Source organism: Fusarium solani, assembly GCF_023522795.1.
Source record: "Fusarium solani strain SB1 chromosome Unknown bctg00000012, whole genome shotgun sequence".
In the NCBI taxonomy this organism is placed as follows: domain Eukaryota; kingdom Fungi; phylum Ascomycota; class Sordariomycetes; order Hypocreales; family Nectriaceae; genus Fusarium; species Fusarium solani.
The window spans coordinates 1,412,631-1,425,565 of record NW_027072146.1 but is presented as its reverse complement, the minus strand read 5'-3'; the positions used below and the strand labels follow the sequence as shown (position 1 = coordinate 1,425,565).

The following is a 12,935-nucleotide window of genomic DNA, read 5'->3' as shown; positions in this document are numbered from 1 at the left end:
CTGCTAGTTGTGCATGTTTTATCCAGGCCTGCACTTATCGATAAGATGCGCTGATAAGGAACTCCCCAGTTAAAAATGTCAACACCAAAGCTAATTGGCCTAATATCCTTGTCAGCACCAAGCTACGTCACGTGCCGCCCATCCTGCCATCCAACTCCATCCTTATTCACCTTTGGACACCTTGCTCCCTCGTGACGCATCAACGACTTGTAAATCTGCCGACCTTAGTGTTCTTTTAACTCAGGGTCTCTTATCAGCAACTTCAAGTCCCTCTTGACATGTATTTGTGACGGAGTGAACGGTCAAAATCCTGACACGTCAGACTTGCATCATTCCCTGCCACAGCCCTCAGTGGCTGCCCTTGGCTAACTCTCAAAATACAACCTTTCGAGGTCCAAGCACGGGGAGCCGGGCCGGTCTACAGGCTCCCTCAAGTAAAACTTCAACGCTTTGAAAACGACCAATCAATTTTGATCTCGGCTATTGGGCTCTTCACTCTGAACCCCTGACGTCAATAGATACTCTTCTCGCAACAAATGCACATAGCAGGACAAGACCGATCATGCCAATTTCCACTCCCTTGCACAAGGCCAGCTCCAGCGAGCTAATTCCCAACCTAAAGCTGCTCCTTCTGCTCTGCACCCTGCAGAGCAACCAGCCAGGAAGCTCTCTCAGGAGCGTACAGCTCGACATCAATCTTCCCAGTAAAATTGGTCGGATCCGTCAGTGTTCCTGCCTGAACTAATTTCACACCTTTGAACTGGGATGCCGAAGCCTCTTTCCACATGGTTGTCCCACAGTCGGGACAGAAGAACAGGGTGATGGTCATGCCGGTCTCGTGCTCGGTAGAAAATGACTTGGGCTTGCCACTATTCAGGGTGAAATTTTCCTCTGGGACAATAAAATTGGTAGTGTTTGTCCCTCCTGAGACCTTGCGGCAGGTGACACAGTAGCAGAGAGCCTTGCCAGAGGTTAGATAGTGATAGAGTCATAAGTTGAGGCGGCGTTACCTTCATAGCTGGCTCATCCGTGTATGAGTAGGCGCATGCCCCGCAGAGGCAGCTACCAGAGGTGACAGGGGCCATTACTCTAAAGACAGCGAAGTTGCTGAGAGATCGTCAGAGGTTGTCGTGACAATAACTTTTATCAGTCGGGCAGAACCAAGAGGTAAAAATTTGTGTGCTTGCCCGGTTATAAAGTCGGCAAGAGTCTTTGGCACACCTTTCACAAAACAAGGTTGGTCCAGAGTTGGGCCTTGTGACCGCACTCCGAAAATTAACGGAACAGGGACAGATTCATGAGTATGCGCCCTCACGATGATGTATTGTTTAGAGCATGTGGCTAAATAATGGAACAATTCAACGACGGTGAATGTTTCAGCTTGGGAGCCTTGATCTCCAGCCAAGAAATGACAGAAGCTGCAAGGTGGTTGAAATACGCTTGGTAAGCAATGTCTAATCTCTTGAACTGTCCCAAGGGAACATCAACAGAGTGACGATGCCTATCTGCTATTTCATTCTAGAAGCTATCCAGCCTGAGATTTCTTGCCCTCTATATGCATATATCAGAGCCAAAGCCATAGTGCCCACCGTCACGGGCACAGCAGCCGCCCAATAGATTGTCTGATTGTGCTCCATGTCCCTTATGTCCATTGTGTTCATACCCATGAAGCTCGAGACAAAAGATCTATATGGGTTAGTAACCGTCAAAATGGGTCCCTTGTTTATGTCGGGAAACTTACAGTGGCAAGAAAAAGAGCGTGACGATGGTAAACACTCGGATAGCTTTTCCATGGTTCTCCTCGAGAACCTCGACGGTCTGCTTGACATTTTCCTTCAAAGCTGTCGTCTTCTCCCGGAGCGTCAGCAGATCGGAGTCAACTGTCGCCCGCTTATTCATGTGTGATCTCGCATAACGGTCCTCGATTAGGTGCAAGTCCATCCGAGTCGGTTCAAGAAGGTGGAACGGCCACGGCCATATCAATCTCATGAAGTTGTTGGCGACCACCCATTGGCAATTCCCCATCACCCGCAGCGCGTCTATCTCTTCCTGTACGGCGCTGATGTCGAGAAATAGCCGCTTCCGTGGCCGCCGGTTGGCCTGGATGTGCAGCTTAGCCACATAGTTCTGGTAGGTTTCGACAACCTCCATCTCCCCGTCGCGCCGGTTGGCTTTGTCATCTTTTATGTTCTTGGCTATCTTGAGCGGTCGGCTTTGGAGGTTGAGCACGAGAGCCAAGACGAGGAACTCGGCGCCAACCGCCTCGGCACCTAAGCCCTCGGCCGTTGAAGTGGTGTTGGTGAGCACAGTGATGTCACTCTTGATACCTTCCGCGAGAAGCTTGGCGTCTCTCGATGCCCAAGACGCTCGACCCTCAATATCGGTGATTTCCTTAGTGATGAAGTCTGACTGTCGAATGGTGTCTTTACTGGCGGTGGCGAGCGAGAGCCTGTTCAACAGCGAGAGGTGACTTCCCCAGAGGATATAGAAGGAGGCCAATTCCTCAAACAAGGCGCGCAATTTCTGGGAATGAGGGGGCGTTTTCTCAATCTTGTCTGTCTTGAACGCCCTTGCCGCCAGCAACTGCAATTCTTCAACGGTAGAGTTTAGGTCGACCAAATCGTGAATGAATTTTTTCACTGCCTCCTCGATGCGGTCAACACTGGCGGCATCCTGACCTCCATGGGTAGTCGGACGTAGCCACACAAACGACGGGTCATCGAAAGGCCTTTGACCCTCTCTGCCACATGTGACTCGCCGGGAATGGTGTGAATGAAGATGTTGAAGGGCTTCAGCAGCAGATCCGTATACCATTTCCGATCGGCAGTTGAGGCAGTCAGCCCATGTCTCTTGTGTAGGCCCGAGAGCCGTAGCCTTCCCAGAAAGCGAGGACAGGGCATCAAAGTCCCGAATCATGTAGGTCTTGCGCGAGATACTCACGTAAACCCATGATATTTGCTAAAACACATCACCAATTAGTACCCCTTTAATTTGTGTCCTGGATTCAAAACTCACCCGGCAGATGACATCCACCGATCCCCAAAACCGGACCGGATGATCAAGGGATCTACCTCCTTCAGGGAGAAATGAGGCAAGGGTCTTCTGGGAGGCTTCCACGACTTTTTGCCTAAGTTCCTGGCAACGCTGGGTGGCCTCGTGGTCTGGGATCTGTTTCGATTCGTCCTTTTCCGGATCTGACTTGCTTGAGAAGGCTCACTTCATCCTGGACCTGAGTCGTGTTGAGCTCTCCGATAAGTCATCACTATTCTGAGAAGTCATCGATGCTGTCTCAACGGTGGGTGACAGATAATTAGACAATCTAGCCGCTTTTTTTCTAGACCTTGTATCACTAGAGGTTGATTCTGCGGTTCGCTTGTAACTTCTATCTTTGGCCCATTGGAGTGAGGAATAGTATGCCTCGCGGCCGAGAAGTCAAGCATCTACTTTTAATGATATTGTCAATCTCGACTTCGAGGGGGTTAACTTTGCAGTGAAAAAATGCCTTTGTTGAGCCTCACTGCGAACCACCATCCTGGCGAACCACCGAGGGAGCGATTTGTTTGCCTAAGTACCATTTTGATGAAGATATTTCTGGAAGGTATAATAATCGCCTTGAAGGGGTTTAATTTATAGCGAAATCGATTTATATTAAGAAATAATATAGCTACTCCTACTTTTTTTAGCTATCTCTATCTCTACATGCTATTAGAGTAATTATATTACGAGCCATAACTAATAGAGGCCTTCTTAAGGCTCTGGCTTATGAAGAGATAGTTATAGTTCTTATAAGGCTTAATTCTTATGTTATTTATCTTAGTAGTCGCTACTGTTTATTTCTTCTTAATCGCTTCTCTCTACAGAACAGACTTAGCATCACGTACACCACCATTCGACTGCGTGGGGAAAAAGGGCCTCGTGGCTTTCTAGCGGACATGACAACTACGGTGATGATCAAGGCTCAGACATCTTCAGTATGTCCAATCTTCACAGATTCGCAGAACGGCACACGCCCACGGGGGCCAACACCGCAGGTCACTGCCTCACTGTTGTCTCAGGTTTTCTGGTTCTCATTCGTCCGCAGCCGCATTCTGCCATGTCGAAGAACGGCCACTGATCATGGTGGTCTGAGGGAATCTCAAAGTGCACATATTCTCCCAAGTGATTTGATGATGGCACTTTCACAGCATTCTTAGTTTCCTGCACAAAGATCGATACAGAAAGTCGTGGTATGGAATGGAAACACCGACACCTTTCCAAACACATATGTATGCCTTGTTTAGATGCCTGACACTGGATTCTGAGATGTATAAGAGTAGAACCGTTCTCAGTACATTACTCGTCTTTCCTCATCATCCCCTCTTCCAATTCGGACTTACCTATCCAAGATACACAGACCTTCCCGTACTACTTCACAAACGCTTGTCGTTTTGCCTTGCCTCGGGCGACCATGCGCCCCAGGCCGGTGTGTCTGTCACTGTTGTGGCTGATGGCCTCTTTTAGAGGCGTCAATGCCAATGAGAGTGGCCCTAAGTATCACAAGAGTTCTTCTAACACACCCGTCGGGTGCATCTAGGTACGTGTAACTAAGATTATTTACGCAGTGATAGACTAACTCACGGTACCCGTATTAAATAGTGCGTGAGCACGATCATGGCTGGTATACAGCATTGGGTCAGAAGGAACATGCAGGTGTCGGTCTCTCTACCTCGAATCTACTGTTCCACCGAGAATGGGAAGGAGAGTATATGGATGACGGTTGCGGCTCAGATGAATTATAAGCTATTGTAAGAGTATTCGCTGTTTTTGTTGTGATTGAAGAGTAACAGTCTTTCCCTATCATCCATATACAACGCTGAGTACCTAGCTATGAGTCTTCTACTGCAAGCAGCAGAAATACTAAAAGAAAGACAATGCATCTATACACTGCACTTATCCGGATAGATCCCACTGTGACCACGATATGAATGCATTAATGGTGACTAATGTTCACAACCAAGAAGAAAAAGAGCGCCTCCAAGAAAGACATGAATTGTCATGTGTGATACAACATAAAGCTTAGATAAAGGGAGTGTGTCGTTGGCGGGTGCAGGGTTGGTGCGTGGTCAGGAATGCAGAACCTACCCTGGACGGGGAGTGAGTTGTGGTGTGGAATTTTGTGAGGAATTTATTGCTTGGCTTTTCCGGTTTCGTAAAAAGCTTGCACTTTCAGCTTTGCGACTTGTCTAACTGACCATAGAAGATGTACATAGTATAATACGGCTGCAAAAACATTGCTAGATAGCATGTGCTGTCGAGGAAATTCACTGTCACTGCCAAGGTGTGAGGTCATCTCCATGGACCCCCCCTGATAAGGCCGTTATCCTCGTGTCTGAGCCCACCCTTCATCTGTGCCTGGATCGCCTTGGAATGCGGAATGTGGGCGCTTCCGATTCTCGGTTAAGCTTTGACTACCTACGTCATAATTATTTCTTGACATATCACTTTCCGGAGTCCCTCGGCAATGATGATAAAGGAGCAATGCCTTCACATCTTCGGCATCTCATCCTGTTATGCACACTAACAGAACCTCGTATCGACGCTGCTAATTGTGGACCGCGTCAGCCAGCAGCGACTCCCAGAGCCCGGTTGATTGGTTGGAAATGCCTCACACGAGACCGCCAATGAGCAAAGCCCAACCCAGCCCCCCCTGAAGCCGAAGCTACCGACGCGGGTGCGCGTTGCGCTGGCTGATTAAGCGTTTCCGATATCATTCTTTTTCCCTGTCTCAGACCGAGCATCCCTGATGCTTATTCCTTCGAGCCTCAACTTGTCATCGCAAGTGCTGACCAGGCGGGTTTCGAGATGGCAGGGCAATCGGCAGCCCAGGCGCTGCTACTCAGGTGCCTCTTCTTCTTGATGGTCTTGTCCGTCCGAGCCGAGACGGTAAAGCCGGATCTCCGATGTCCGGATTATGTGGCTAACTACGGTATGTCACACTTGCTGAGCGCGTCGTGTCCGAATCGTGCGACAACGGTTCACTAACGAGCGACCTGTTCTAGCGCCTCTTGTTTGGCTGCACTCTGAAGATCCGTACATGCCCAGCGACTTGCTCGCCCATCTTCAGCACACGACACCGACGGTGCAAGGGCATGCAATTAACGGTATTCCTTCAATTGATCTCGGCAACTTGGGGACTCTCAATGAGTTTGGAGATGAAGATGTTGCCTTGGTATCCAAAGATGATCCCTTTTCTTATCCCAAATGGATTCTCGGCGAGGCACCAGACGATGCTGGCAGGATACACAATGCCACACCTTGCGCTGTCATTCTTGTAGAGAAGAATGAGGTTGACCTGGATGCGTTCTACTTTTACTTTTATTCCTACAATGAGGGACCCAATATCACGCAAGTCCTGGAGCCGCTGAATCGTCTTGTTACAAGCGAAAAGGCCTCGGCAGGGATGCATTTCGGTAACCACGTTGGAGACTGGTAAGTCGCGTTTGAGTCACCGAGGAGAGCTTGACTGACCTTATCAAGGGAGCATAACATGGTCCGCTTCCGAGACGGAAAACCTGTTGGCATTTACTACAGTCAGCATGTCGATGGCGAGGGCTACGATTGGAATGACGCAGCGGTTTCCAAAGCTGGTGACAGAGTACGTTCATTCACAAACATGTCAACTCATGACCGACCTGCTGACAATTTCTAGCCCATCGTGTACAGTGCCCGAGGGTCTCACGCCAACTACGCCATGCCTGGGTATGATAATTCCTTTATAGCAACTCCGAGTGCATACTGACATGTCTTTCAGCGCACCCGTACATAATGCGGCTTTGATTGACTACTGCGATGAAGGGAAAAGATGGGACCCCGTCTTGTCGGCCTACTTCTACAAACTCGACACCGACACCTTCACTCTTATCCCCCTCACCCCTCCCAAGCAACAATCTCCGAGATCTTCCTCCAATCACACGTCATGGTTTGAGTACAAAGGACACTGGGGTGATTTCCAGTTTCCTCAATCTGATCCTCGCCAAGAAACGATCCCCCGCTTCGGAGTTCACCGCTTCGAGACGGGGCCGAACGGACCCCGATTCAAGCACCTGCTGCGAAAAGGCCTTGTCCGAGACCAAGCGCGGCGATTAAGCTGGACGGAGTGGGCTGTGGGTATATACATGTATTGGTATCCTTGCTGTATAAGAGGATGGAGGAAATGGATTTCAGTGGGTGTGATTATCACTGCTTTCGCCGCCGTTGTGGTCGGCATCATACTTGGCGTTAGGAGGCTGAGGAAACCGAAAACGGTCTACACAAAACTACAGGCGGAGGATATCCAGATGGATGAGTGGAGGAGAGATGAGGAGGCTTTGCTGTCATCATCCGAGGATGAAGATGACCGTCATCGCCGGTAGAATGACTGACATTTTTCTATTCCAACACAAAATCTTGTGATGAGATAAACGAAATTTATAGACATCTTACGATCCTTGAATCCATCCACCCTCTGCTTCAAAGATACGGCCAACTGCTTTGCCCACCTTGAGGAGGTGACGATCTTTGAAACGAGGCGCGACAAGCGAAACCCCGACCGGCATGTTATTCGGACCCCGAAAACCGGGGATGTTGATGACTGGGGAGTGCAACGCCTGCTATTGTCAGCCATGTCCTGTGGAGTTCCAACTGACTTACCGTCCAAGTTGAAGCAAGAATCGGGCTCCCAGTATTATCTAGTCCTTCTGGTGCTTCATCTAGCACACTCGGGGTTAGAACCGCATCGTAACGACTCGCAATGGCGTCAAACTTGGGGCGTAGGGCGGAGAGACCGTCGTACGCTTCGAGCTGGTCTTTGTGAGTGATCTTTTGCTTGTTCTCAACCCATCCGATCAAATGGTCGTGCAAATCTTGCTTGGCAGAGAGGTACTCGGGGAGGAAAGTGGTGCCGCCTTCAGTCTGACCGAGTTTGCCGTGCCATTCGACAACACGATCGAACTCGGAACCGAGACCGATTTCTTCGACTTGAGCTCCGTGGGCTTTGAGTAACTCTATGGCCTTTTCTATAGCGCTTATGGTTCCCTGACCGGCAAGGCTCCACTGTATCGTTCTACAAACAGCGATACGAGAGCCCTTGATATCAGTGAATGCACTTTCCTCGTCATCGTGGACGGCAAAGAGATCCATCAAGGCTTCGACGTCATCAACACTACGGGTGAAGAACCCGATAGTGTCAAATGTGAGAGCACTGAACTTCTGGCCCTCTCGTGTGATAGCGTTCCATGTCGGCTTGAAACCGTATGTCCCATTGAAGGCGGCTGGGCGGACGATGGAGCCCATGGTCTGACTCCCAAGGGCGATGGGTATCTGGAAGTCAGCCACAGCCGCGCCAGATCCAGAAGAGGAGCCGCCTGGGGTGCGCGTGGTACTATGGGCATTTCGAGTTTTGGGACCGGCGAAGACGGCTGCAAATTCAGTCGTTGTGGTTTTGCCTGGCTGTTATCAGTACAATGGTACCTGGTGACTTGACTGACTTACCAAATATGAGGCACCCTGCATTTCGAAGGATGGAGACAGACCCGGCATCTACTTTCACAAGGTGATCCTTATATATCGGTGAGCCATGCGCCGTTGGCATATCTGTTGGCATTAGTAAATAGCTCTCGGCGTACCGGGCTTGTAATTCACCAACCTTTGGTATAGATGATGTCCTTGACTGCAACTGGCAGGCCATGAAGCGGCCCTCTCTTATCGAAGGGAACCTTGTCGAGCTGTCGGGCCTGTTCTAAGATGGTCGCTGGATCGAGATATGCCCAGGCTCTAACATCGTCGTCGCGCTGCTTAATTCGTTCCAATAGAGAGGATGCATACTGCTCAATCGTGAGGTCCTTGGCTCTGATCTTTCCAAGAGCTTGGGTAGCCGTTAGGCGCCAGAGTTGAATCGTCATGTTGCATTTCTTGTCCGACTGTTTCCTTTGTGACCTTGATGCCTGAACTGTGTGTTACCGCTTCCCCGCTTGGTGTTTATCATGGTGTTCGGGCGACTCCACCGAGAGAGGGGTTGTCGCTTGTTTTTTGCCGATCTCAAATTTGCCAAATATTTATGGCAGTTTGCTTTCTTGGCGTCTGTTACGTAAAAGCTATTCCTTGGGCTCCAGAGCAGCGACAATGACTTGCATACCCCAGATCGATAGATGATTGCCGTGGGGGAAGCGACATGGGGCTTCGACCTCCTTTCTAGTATGAGATTCTCAAGGATAGGCATGCTCGCTAACGGAAGAAGGCTGACTCGTTGTTCAGGAGCAAATTTCAGAAAGAATAAGTATGGTGTGTGAGGCCGGCTCTATTGTGTTTTTTCTTCCAAGTTTTAGCGAATTCTACCAACCCACAAGGTATTTTATCTCTCATTAGAAACTAGGTATAGATATTATTTACTTATCGCTACCTATTGTGGCCCCAATCGTGATGTCGCCAAGCTTCCTCGCTGGATGCACATGTCTTGTAAACCCCGAAGACAAGGCGTTTTTGTACACCAATCGGTTTACCCCTTTGGCTATAGTAGACGTCATCACGTTGTAACGTTGTTCCAGATTTGTCAAGAGGAGGTTGAAAGAGGGGTTGGTGATAAGTGCAGACAACCTCATTCATCCAAGTCAACAGTCTTTCCGCTTTTTTTACAGACTACTGTCAACATGTCTCGACCGCACGCCATCTATCCCAGCCTTCGTGACAAGATTGTGGTTGTCACGGGTGGTGCAGAAGGGATAGGCGCTGCCACAGTTGAACTCTTTGCTCTCCAAGGGTGCCAGGTTATCTTCCTTGACATCGCTGGGGAGTCGGCAGGAGATACCATCAACCGTGTTGTTTCCCACGCCAAAGATTCTAGTGGAGTTGCGATCAAGACACCCATCTTTTACTTCTGCGACGTCTCTGACCTGGGGAAATTACAAGCTACGGCTACCGATATACTGAAGCAGCACGGTACAGTACATGTTCTTGTCAACAATGCAGCAGGCGCAGGCAACAAGTGCAGGCTCCGGACAGAACAAGTGACGCCCGAAGCGTGGGATATCAACATCAACGGCAACCTCAGACACATCTTCTTCCTGAGTCAGGCCTTCATCCCAGCGATGAAGAAGGCTGGAGGAGGTAGCATCATCAACCTGGGATCCATCTCCTGGAGAATCCCCGCCACTGGAGTCTCAGTCTACGGGGCCTGCAAAGCGGCAATCATGGGCCTCACGCGTACACAGAGCAAGGAGTTCGGGCAGTTCAACATCCGGATCAACAGCGTCATGCCTGGAGCCATCGCGACAAAGAGACAGAAGGAAGAGGTTCTGACTCCCGAATACAGGGCGGAGGTCATGCGGGGACAGAGCTTGCAGAGAGATTTGGAGCCGGAGGAGGTGGCCAAGGTGATTGTGTTTCTTGGGAGTGATGAGGCGAGTGCGGTGACGGGAAGTTCATATGTTGTCGATGGAGGTTGGTGCAGTGACCCCTGATCTTAGGTGGAGGACAATTCTCATGTTGCTTGCGCGGAGTTCGGCTAAATGCATCTTGGGAATGAAGATGATGTCACTCACTATTCAACCAACTCAAAGGACGGCTTCTTAAGTGAGCTTTAAGGAACTTTTTGCTGTTTCGCTTGGACCTGTACCTGAAAAGGTTTCGTGGCATGCCATTCAAGAATAAGACTTGGTCTATTTTTCGGACTATGACTACCCTTCACGAGAAAGAAAAGATGTAAGAAAGTAACTCTTTGGCCATAACTCCAATATCATCCGGAGAAATCTTTATAGCTTAGCCTTGGGCCTCTGCGATGGCACAGCCAATGGGTCATACACAGCCGACGACAAGTTGTCGGCCGGAACACCACCAGCGTGGGATGACAAGGCCCGGCAGTCCACAAGGCTTGGGTTGAGGTCCTCAACCTTTGCGCATCCGATCAATCTCATATTCATCTCCATCTCGTCCTTGAGGAGCTGCATAGCTCTCTCCACGCCTTCTTGACCATAAGAGCTCATGGCGTACAAGAACGGCCGACCGATACCCACGCCTCTGGCACCGAGACACAAAGCCTTGATGATATCAGTGCTTCGTCGAATACCTCCATCGATGAAAACCTCCATTTTCGAGTCAAGCCCCTGCTCACGCAGGATCGGCATTGTTTCAGCCAGAACTTCAATAGCTGATGGTGCAGTGTCCAACTGTCGACCACCATGGTTGGAAAGAACAATGCCTTGAACGCCCATTTCAGCAGCCTTGACGGCGTCTTCAACACGCTGCACGCCCTTGAGAACAATGGGCATCGAAGTGACGCTTTGAAACCAAGGAATATCCTTCCACGAGAGAGCTGGGTCGATAAAGCTCGAAATAGCTCTGGCAGCGCCCTGGCTGTTATCGGTTTCGTGCCCACTTTGAACATCGCTGCCGGGATCGGTGAATTTGCTTCTCATATCCTTCTCTCGTCTTCCAAGCTGTGGTGCGTCGACTGTGATGAAAAGACCTTTGCAGCCTCTCTTTTCGGCATGTTGGATGATTTTCCTCGTGATTTCCCGATCCTTGTTGACGTAAAGCTGAAGCCATTGAACCTGATCCCCTTGTTGCGCGTCGAGGATTTCGTCTAGTGAACAGGACGCAAGCGTGGGGATCATCTGAATGACGTCGTGTTTATGTGCTGCTCGGGTCAAGATGACTTCGCCTTCAGGATGGCCGAGCTTGCCAAGCGCTGTGGCAGTGACGTAGAATGGAATCGAGCACTTCGTTCCCAACATTGTCGTCGAAAAGTCGACGTGTTCGACATCGACGAGAACCCGGGGCCGGAACCAGACGCGGTGGAAAGCACTATGGTTCTCCCGCATCGTCTAGGAATAGCAGTTAGCAATAATCTACCGACAAGAAGTAGCCCGGAAAAGCCAAGTCAAGGAGTGAGCATCTCACAATCTCGTCATCAGCACCACTGGAGTAATAGCCCCAGGCCGTTTTCTTCATAACGCGTCGTGCCACCGCTTCAAAGTCAAGTAGGTTGTAGCATTGCGAAAGGAGTGGCTTTTGGGCGAGACGTTCCAATCGTTCAGCCTCGTCTGGGTCTTCCTCCTTCTCTTCTTCCTCCACTGTTGACATGTCAACGGGGCCTAGATGTTTTGACTTGTCGAGATATTTCTCGAGTGTGTCGGGAGGGTGAACAGGGTCAAATTCATCGGTTGCGTCTTTGCCCTGAGCGCAAGGTTAGTTGAGGCTTCGGACGGCAAAATGAGTATCGTACGGCGTATCGGAGAATAATCTTGGAACCTCCGGGGTGTTCTAAGGGATGTTAGAACACAGGATTATCGTTATCTGCGTCGATGATGCCTACCGGGTAGAAAGTCCGTTACGTCATATGCCTTGCCATGGACAATGACCCAGCACGACTTGGCGCTGTTGTGCTCAGCGACTTCAGCTCCCTTGAGGGCCATGTTGATAAATCTGTGAACACGTGGGTTGTCTCTGATAGGGGTCGTGCTGGTCAATCAAGGTGATGGTGTAGAAGTGCAAATAAACATCCAGCCAGGTCCGCCAGCTCAGACAAACCCAAACAAGGACGTCCTCAAGCTTAAATGTCCGAGCAGCAGTCTCCGTTGCCCCGAGCTAAGATCATCCCCATGGGGCCCTAATCTGGGGAAACACATGGTGTGGATAACGTCTCTTCAATGACTGGCTGTTTCTGCCCGGTCAATGCCCCGAGTAGTTCGGCGTGGATCAATCTCCGCCAGTATCCGGTGTCCTCGGTTGAACCATTATGTCATTCTTGGCCATGAATCCAGAGAGATTGATCTTGATTACCGCTCTGAGGCTTGCCATTGGTTCGGCATATGCCCCGAAATCTCGGCCTGTTTCGCCGAAGGAGGGTCCCCGCCTCGATCCGCCATGACCCGTTCTACCCGTCACCGCTTCCGGTCATGGTTCCTCGACCATGCATGCCATTG

At 50.1% G+C, this 12,935-nt stretch overlaps 5 protein-coding genes across 5 annotated transcripts; 2 read left to right on the top strand and 3 right to left on the bottom strand.

Moving 5' to 3' along the window:
• Positions 1-616: 616 nt before the first annotated feature.
• MRS44_016472 (uncharacterized protein) lies at positions 617-3,575 on the bottom strand (the record flags this gene model as incomplete). The annotated part of the gene is made up of 6 exons (XM_046282039.2): positions 617-961; positions 1,011-1,107; positions 1,742-2,958; positions 3,016-3,168; positions 3,218-3,229; positions 3,519-3,575. The coding sequence occupies 6 exons, from the start codon at positions 3,573-3,575 to the stop codon at positions 617-619; spliced, it is 1,881 nt and encodes a 626-aa protein (XP_046130946.2).
• A 2,266-nt stretch (positions 3,576-5,841) lies between these two features.
• Positions 5,842-7,391, top strand: MRS44_016471 (uncharacterized protein; the record flags this gene model as incomplete). The annotated part of the gene is made up of 6 exons (XM_065618041.1): positions 5,842-5,965; positions 6,039-6,468; positions 6,517-6,634; positions 6,689-6,738; positions 6,791-7,142; positions 7,302-7,391. The coding sequence occupies 6 exons, from the start codon at positions 5,842-5,844 to the stop codon at positions 7,389-7,391; spliced, it is 1,164 nt and encodes a 387-aa protein (XP_065474113.1).
• A 66-nt stretch (positions 7,392-7,457) lies between these two features.
• MRS44_016470 (uncharacterized protein) lies at positions 7,458-8,918 on the bottom strand (the record flags this gene model as incomplete). Its single annotated transcript, XM_046270165.2, has 4 exons — positions 7,458-7,625; positions 7,669-8,462; positions 8,509-8,610; positions 8,663-8,918. The coding sequence occupies 4 exons, from the start codon at positions 8,916-8,918 to the stop codon at positions 7,458-7,460; spliced, it is 1,320 nt and encodes a 439-aa protein (XP_046130949.1).
• Positions 8,919-9,662: 744 nt separating this feature from the next.
• On the top strand, positions 9,663-10,472 carry MRS44_016469 (uncharacterized protein; the record flags this gene model as incomplete). The annotated part of the gene is made up of 1 exon (XM_046282041.1): positions 9,663-10,472. The coding sequence occupies one exon, from the start codon at positions 9,663-9,665 to the stop codon at positions 10,470-10,472; it is 810 nt and encodes a 269-aa protein (XP_046130950.1).
• A 291-nt stretch (positions 10,473-10,763) lies between these two features.
• MRS44_016468 (uncharacterized protein) lies at positions 10,764-12,425 on the bottom strand (the record flags this gene model as incomplete). Its single annotated transcript, XM_046270166.2, has 4 exons — positions 10,764-11,834; positions 11,911-12,186; positions 12,236-12,273; positions 12,326-12,425. The coding sequence occupies 4 exons, from the start codon at positions 12,423-12,425 to the stop codon at positions 10,764-10,766; spliced, it is 1,485 nt and encodes a 494-aa protein (XP_046130951.1).
• Positions 12,426-12,935: the final 510 nt, after the last annotated feature.